This window comes from Coptis chinensis, chromosome 2 (assembly GCF_015680905.1).
Source record: "Coptis chinensis isolate HL-2020 chromosome 2, ASM1568090v1, whole genome shotgun sequence".
Taxonomy (NCBI): domain Eukaryota; kingdom Viridiplantae; phylum Streptophyta; class Magnoliopsida; order Ranunculales; family Ranunculaceae; genus Coptis; species Coptis chinensis.
Genome location: NC_141457.1, coordinates 49,818,778 through 49,825,910, shown reverse-complemented (window position 1 = coordinate 49,825,910; position 7,133 = coordinate 49,818,778). Strand labels below are relative to the sequence as shown.

At 38.4% G+C, this 7,133-nt stretch overlaps 1 protein-coding gene across 1 annotated transcript; it reads right to left on the bottom strand.

The window, feature by feature from the left end:
- Nucleotides 1–3,380: 3,380 nt before the first annotated feature.
- On the bottom strand, nucleotides 3,381–5,162 carry LOC147516391 (uncharacterized). The gene has a single exon (XM_086593255.1). It carries the CDS (start codon nucleotides 5,160–5,162, stop codon nucleotides 3,381–3,383), a length of 1,782 nt encoding a protein of 593 aa, XP_086449381.1.
- Nucleotides 5,163–7,133: the final 1,971 nt, after the last annotated feature.

Sequence of the window (7,133 nt, the reverse complement as noted above, 5' to 3'; positions counted from 1 at the left end):
CGAATATCATTTTGTCACATTCTCGCACACAATTTCAGTCGCGCAGCCCTTGAACTCGGTAAGCATGATTAAACAATGGCGACTTTGAGCGTGAATACAAAGGGGCAGCAGAGAAACTCGACAAGGAATACGAAGGCGGCAGCAAAGAAGAATGAAGACGAACCCAAAACCAAATGACAAATCTAAAGTAGAAGCATAGAGAGATAAAGCGGACTTTTATCAAGTTGCGGATGGAGATAACAGTTTTAAACACTTAGTCATGCCAACCGATAACTTCGGAAGGGGAGACTACAACAGCTAAGGATGACATGCAACCAAGAACAGATGATGCAAGGGAACCCACCTAGAATCTTACAAGATAAATTCTCGCAAGCTCTCTTGTATAATCAACCCTACTAGAATCTAAAAAAGGAAACCACAAATCAACAAAAAATCCACTCAAACTAAACTTGGCCTTCTCGCCACAAGTCCAACCTCCCGTGCACGACCTCTTTGCTTGAATCCACCAATTACATGGATACTAGCCTCTTTAGGACTTTCAAGAAACTAAGACGGTAAAACAATAGATTGCATGCATGTACAAACAAAAGCAAAATAAAATTAAGAGAAATACGCACCAGAAATTCAGTGTAAGTCTACTTTTACAAAAGTATCCCAATCTTCTTGATTGATTACTTTTCTATACAACTTTGGTATTTTCTTGAGTCTCTTCGGTTTATTCTTAAAAGGTAAGATGTACCGCCTAGTAAGACGAGACTTGAATGCTTTCCACAACCCCCCCCATCGCGACTTGTACGAATAGATCTTTCGCTTGTGTCCAACTTAAATTTTTCCTATTTGTAGGTAGCATATTAGTTAATCATGTAAACAAAATGAAATTAGCTTATAAAGCATTAGATTAATGTACCTTCAAAGAGATCCACAAATTTTTCTTCAATGTTGGTGATACATCTTTCCAATTAGTTATTGTAATCCTTACTCTTGCCCCTCACCAAGTAGCCTCCATAACTACCGATGTCGGTTCCACCTTGACCAATTGGTTGCCCAGATTCATTATAAACAACTCCTTGATATTCACCATTTTTCAATTTTTTTTTTTTTACACACTTTGCCGCTCTTTTCCTCGACTTTCCTTTTTTTTGCTTGAACCTTTTGCTACTCTTTGCTTCATCAACTTCCATATCTTTTGAGCCCAACCGCTTCTCTCGAAGTCTGAATGGTCTTCAAAGCCATCTTCCGAGTTTGAATGCCCTTGTGAACCATCTTTGGAGTTTGAATGATCTTCGAGCCATCTTCCTCGAAGTCCGAATTCTCTTCGAATTTGAATACTCTTGTGATTCTCAATGCTCTTACGGATCCATGAGTGTACCAGAAAGACCATTTTGTTTTTGCAAGGTTTGTCAATATATATATATATATATATATATATATATATATATATATATATATATATATATAAAGCTTCCACCAAGTAGGTCTTTAATTGTTTAGAAATGTAAACAAAGACTAGTCATCTCTCGGTTTAGGCTGTAAGTTTAACACAAAAACTTGAAACATTCTTAAAACCCGATAAAAACAACAAAAAAAAAGAAAAAAAGAAAAGAAAAGTCCCATAATGACTAGTAAGAAGTCTTATTTAACTTAAAGAAAAACTCATTCGGGCTCGACCCAAAATCCCTTCACAATTTTCATGAGCATAAGGCAATGGCAATTCATTAGCTAAATCAAAGGAGTCAATAGTTGGCAGCCACTTTGTCTATAATGGAATCATCATCGAACCCAAAGATCATCGTTCTTATTGCGATAGTCTCTTTCAGGAGTTGCAAGGACAACTGACCATCCCATATTTAGTTGGTCACTCACATAAAAAACTTGCTTGGCTTGGGACGCTAAAATAAAAGGGTCGAACTTGTGGCCAACTTTACCAAGTTGCACAGATGTGAAACCCAATTCATCAACCTTAATGCCTCTCTTGCTGTCAACCCAATCACACTTGAAAATAGGAATCTCGAAGGTCAAGTAATCCAACACCCATACTTCAGTAAGCACACCATAAAAGCACATATCCGAAATTACAGGATTCTTGTCCTTGGCACTAGAAATCTGCATTGCTGAGGCCACTACACTGACTCCACTGTTTTGGTTGACTAGTTTAGCTTCTCGGTCCTTTGTGTGATAGCGAAAACCCTTAACTTCATATCCGGAATATTTTAGCACATCTAGACTAGGTCCCATGGCCAAAAACTGCAACGTTTCGGAGACTTTGTTATTTGGTATGTCTTGCTCTTCCTCAACCTGGTTCTCAAACAATATTAAGAACAGTGTTTTAATTTTTTAAGTAACAATAGAGTGTTAACAAAACATACCTTTTGGCGAAGCCAATTAATAAAGGTCGCGATTATGCTCAGCTTTTATCCATTTTACACCCTTTGCGATGATTTTGAAGCCTTAGGTAGTCCATATGCTCCCTTTATGTTAATAATTAAAAGAATACAAGTATTAACTACCAGCTCCCTTTATGGAAACGTTGGAGATAAACATCTAGTTAAATTGAACTATTGTGCGTTTATCTACTTACTTGATATAAGGCTGAACTTCTTTCATGTTTTCCAACACATAAAGATGTGCTTGTTGCCGGACTTTTCATCAACTTCAACAACATGCTAACCCCCAATCGGTCTTCCACCGCAAATTGTATCTCCATTTTCCAAATCATTGTCTGGTCATGTTTCTTGTGGAAGGAACTCCAATTGCATCTACTTCACTCAAGAATTCAGCACAAAAACTCAACAGCTTCTTCTCGCAATATAATTCTCCGCCATACATCCTTACGGGCGGGTTTCGATTCCTAACATATCCCTTTAACACCATCATGTACCTAGAAAGTTTTTAAAGCTTTAAACCTTTGATACGTGCATTGTGAGACATTTAATAAATAAATTAAAAAATCATTCACTTACCTCTCAAAGGGATACATCCATCGAAAAAAACTGGACCACATAGCTCGACCTCCCTTACAAGATGAACTCACAATGCACCATGATGTCGATGAATGATGGTGGGAAAAACTTTTCTAACAAACACAAAGTTACCACCAAATCTTTCTGAATATTATCCAATTTCGACACATCCACTATTTTTGTGCAAAGAGCATTAAAGAAGAAGCATAACCGAATAATGGTATACCTCACATGCTTTGGCAACACCGATCGTGATCGCCACAGGGAAAGAAGTTGTTGCATTAGTCGGTGGCAATCATGAGATTTAAGACCATATAATTTCAAATCTTTCATTGAAACACAAGATTTGAAATTAGAACAATATCCATCCGGGACCTTCGGTTCAAAACAATTGTGTTGCAAACTTCCTCTTTCTCTTCTCTAGATAATGTATAACATCTTTGGCGGTAGGTAGAATCTTTTCCCTCTCTTCTCTGGTGCTAGTTTTTCCCTTAAGTGCATCTCTACAAGGTCAAGTCGGCTTTGAAGTGAATCCTTTGTTTTCAATGGAATATTAAGCAAAGTCCCAATGATGCTATCACACACATTTTTCTCAATATGCATGACATCCAAGTTATGTCTCAAAAGCAAATGTCTCCAGTAAGGCAACTCAAAAAATATAGATCTCTTTTTCCAGCGACCTTCCTCATGATTTTTGTGTACACCATCAGTTTTCCTCCGCTTTGGTGTTTCTGTATCCTTAGAACTTATTTGCTCCTTTCCCCTTTTTCTTTTCTTTGAACCTTTGGACCTAATTCGCGCCTTCTCCTTCTTTGATTTTTTTGACTTTCTAGCACTTTCTGGTGGCTTTCCCCATGAGTTTTTGAAATGCTCAACTTTTGTGAAGATTTGCACCCCATTCAATGATTCTGGACTTGATCGCAGCTCTTGCTTACCATTAAATGGTCTTTTCTCCTTTCGGTACGGATGGTTTTCTGGAAGCCATCTCCTGTGTGCCTGGTATACATTCTTCTTGCCGTGTTTCAATCTAATAGAATCTGTATTTTCCCCGCATACTGGACAAGCAAGATACCCCTTGACAGTACAACCAGCTAAGTTTCCAAAGGCGGGAAAATCACTGATTGTCCACAATAGCACAGCCCTAAGTATAAAGGATTCTTGCTTATAGGCATCATATACCTCAACACCGGGCTGCCATAACAACTGAAGATCTTCAATCAAAGGTGCAAGATAAACATCAATGTTGTTACCAGGTTGGTGCGGACCTGATATCAACAATGTTAACATTAAGAACTTTCTCTTCATGCACAGCCATGGTGGCAGGTTGTAAGTCGCCAATATAACAGGCCAACAACTATGTCTGCTGCTAAGAGAACTGTGTGGATTAAAGCCATCGGTTGAAAGTGCAAACCGAAGACTTCTCGAATCAGCTGCAAACTCTGGCCAAGATTGATCGACGTGTCTCCATGCTTGGGAATCAGCTGGGTGACTCATTTGACCATCAACTACCTCTCTTTCATTCGCATGCCATACCAAATTCTTCGCCGTTTCAACAGATTGAAACATTTTTTTAAGTCTAGGGATTATTGGGAAATACCATAGTACTTTTGCTGGAACACTATAATTTTGGTCAGGATTATTCTTTTTCACCTTATACCTTGACGCTCCACATGTAGGACAAGTAGTTCTATCCTTGTTTATTAAACCTCTATAGAGAATACAATCATTGGGACATGCGTGAATCTTCTCATGCTTTATTCCAAAAACAGACAAAGTTTCCTTCGCCTCTCTCATGGTCAAAGGCAGCTCATTGCAATCTGGGAGCATATCCTTAAACAGAGCCAACACCATAGAGAAGCTTTTATCAGACCACCCACTCATTGCCTTCACATTGAAAAGCTTAACCAGAGATGATAACTTGGTGTATTTTTTACACCCGTCGTACAAAGGTAAATCAGCTTCTTCAATCAGTTCACAAAGTTTTTCAGGGTTCCCCATGAAAGTCTCCTGAGTGGCCTCAAACATTTTTGCGATGTTTGCGGCCTCATCTAGTCCACCCTCATCAAAACCTTCCTCTGACTCCCTACTCGATGCTGACTCCTTTGGAGCATCTTCCCCATGCCACACCCATGTGCAATACGTTTGTTCAATCCTTTTCGTTCTCAGATGACGTCCCACCTCCACTATATCAAATTCGTACATATTCCCACATTCAATGCATGGACAGGGTATACAATTCTTACGTTTTGCATTATCAAAAGCAAATGTAAGAAACTGATTAACGCCTTCTACATATTCAGTAAAATATATCTCTCGACATCCATGACTTGTCCATCTCGGGCTACCAAAACAAAATACGATAAGTCCTTATCAATTTACAAACAAGCAAATCTGAAAATAGAGTTAACTGAAAAAATATAGTCTAGTTTAAAATTAAAAACAAAAAATCATGTTAGATAACCATTTGTGAAACCTTCGTTTATAGCCCCTAAAGTAAACTTTCGTTTCATAAACCAAAAAAAAAAAAAACTAACGACCACCTCAAATCGGGAATAAAGCACAAATTGTAAAAAATCCAAATCAAATGAAAACCCATACCTTACTTGATTTAACTGGATATTGTTGTTCGAGAGAGCTGTGAACACGTAGAAATCCTAATCACAATCAATTGAAATTCCCCTGTTCCAAAAAAAATATTGGTATAGAACTCAAAAACCAAAACTTTTTACTGCAACAAATTCAAAATCGAATAGAGATAAAGAACTAACCTTGTCTGTCTTCAATTACCGAACTGAATTTTGGAGAGGTAATAAATTTTAGATGGAGAATGAGTGAAGAGAGAGTCGTGAGGAATTGATTTAGGTTGAGAGAGTGAAGATAGAGTCGCGAAGTGTGTTTAGACTTTGAGTTTGAAGGAACGAAGCTCGCGAAAGTGTTTCTGTTTTTCGTGTTTGTATGATTACAGAATTTGAAGAGTTTCAACTAAAGCGGGAGTTGAGCGAACGTGGTTACGTGGGTGTGTCGTGTTTTTTTGTTTTTAGTGGAGCTGTGGGCGTAGACCAAAACTACCTAGGTCATATAATGGGTCAAACGGTCACTTAAGAGTCTCGATAATACGTAACTATTTTTTAGTGAAATAGTCACAAATAGTTCTCCACACATATACACCTTCTTTAGAAAAAACCATTTGTGACCGTTTCGAAAACGCACGTTACTAAAAACTTTTTAAAACAGTCACAAAAACCATTTTATGCCATTTGTGACCGTTTCGAACAGAACAGTCACAAATACCATTTTAAAACAGTCACAAAAAGCCTTTTTTCTACTAGTGAACACACAATCCAATTCAGCTGCCCACGTTACCTCTCTTGCTCTATTATACCCTGATCTCTGTAGCAGTGAAGCCCATACAAACTAAGCATAGCTGCACCGAAAAAACAGTTGCTCTTCATCCTCCACATCATGCCAACACAGGATACAAATGTCTGAAGTTACCTTCTTCCACTCCAATAGCTTGCTTACAGTTTTAAGTGCACCTTTTAATGCCATCCAACTAATAAAAGAGTGCTTGGGTATGCGATTCGCAAACCAGACAAGTTGACTCCACTGATCTCTCGGTTTCGCATTCCTGACATGATGATACGTGTCATTCATCTTGTAATCTCCTCTTACTAAGACCGACCAAATTATGTTGTCTTCCCCTCTTGTAATAGCCACCACTTCTTCCATTTGTAAGATAATGTCAGGAAGGTGCACTTTAATGTTGTGCGGCAGATGCCACTCTCCATTCTCAATGATTTGCGAAATTGGAGAGTTAAGATTACAAGTCGAGTTGTGGCTTTTTGGGAATAAAGGCTTTTCAATTTGATAAATCAATGGAAAGGTTGATGAGATGGAGGAAAAAGCTGCCTTCGCCTTTGCTCCCTCTACAGCGTCTAGATCTGCACAATAAAGATTGCAGGAAGAAAGCTTTAAGAATCCCAGCTGGATGCCAAGGATCAAGCCAGAACCTTGTATTCACCCCATTTCCTATTTGATGCATAACAATCTCCTTTCCTTCTTTTTTGTTCTTTAGGATGGGATGCCTCTCTAGCTCCAGGAGCAATTATTAGGGATTGGCATATGCCATAAATCTTTTTGCTTCACAAGATTCAGTTTAACCTATCTCACCCA

Excerpts from the sequence above, each read along its gene's own strand:
- LOC147516391 (XM_086593255.1), bottom strand. The coding sequence starts at position 5,162 with ATGTACGAATTTGATATAGTGGAGGTGGGACGTCATCTGAGAACGAAA.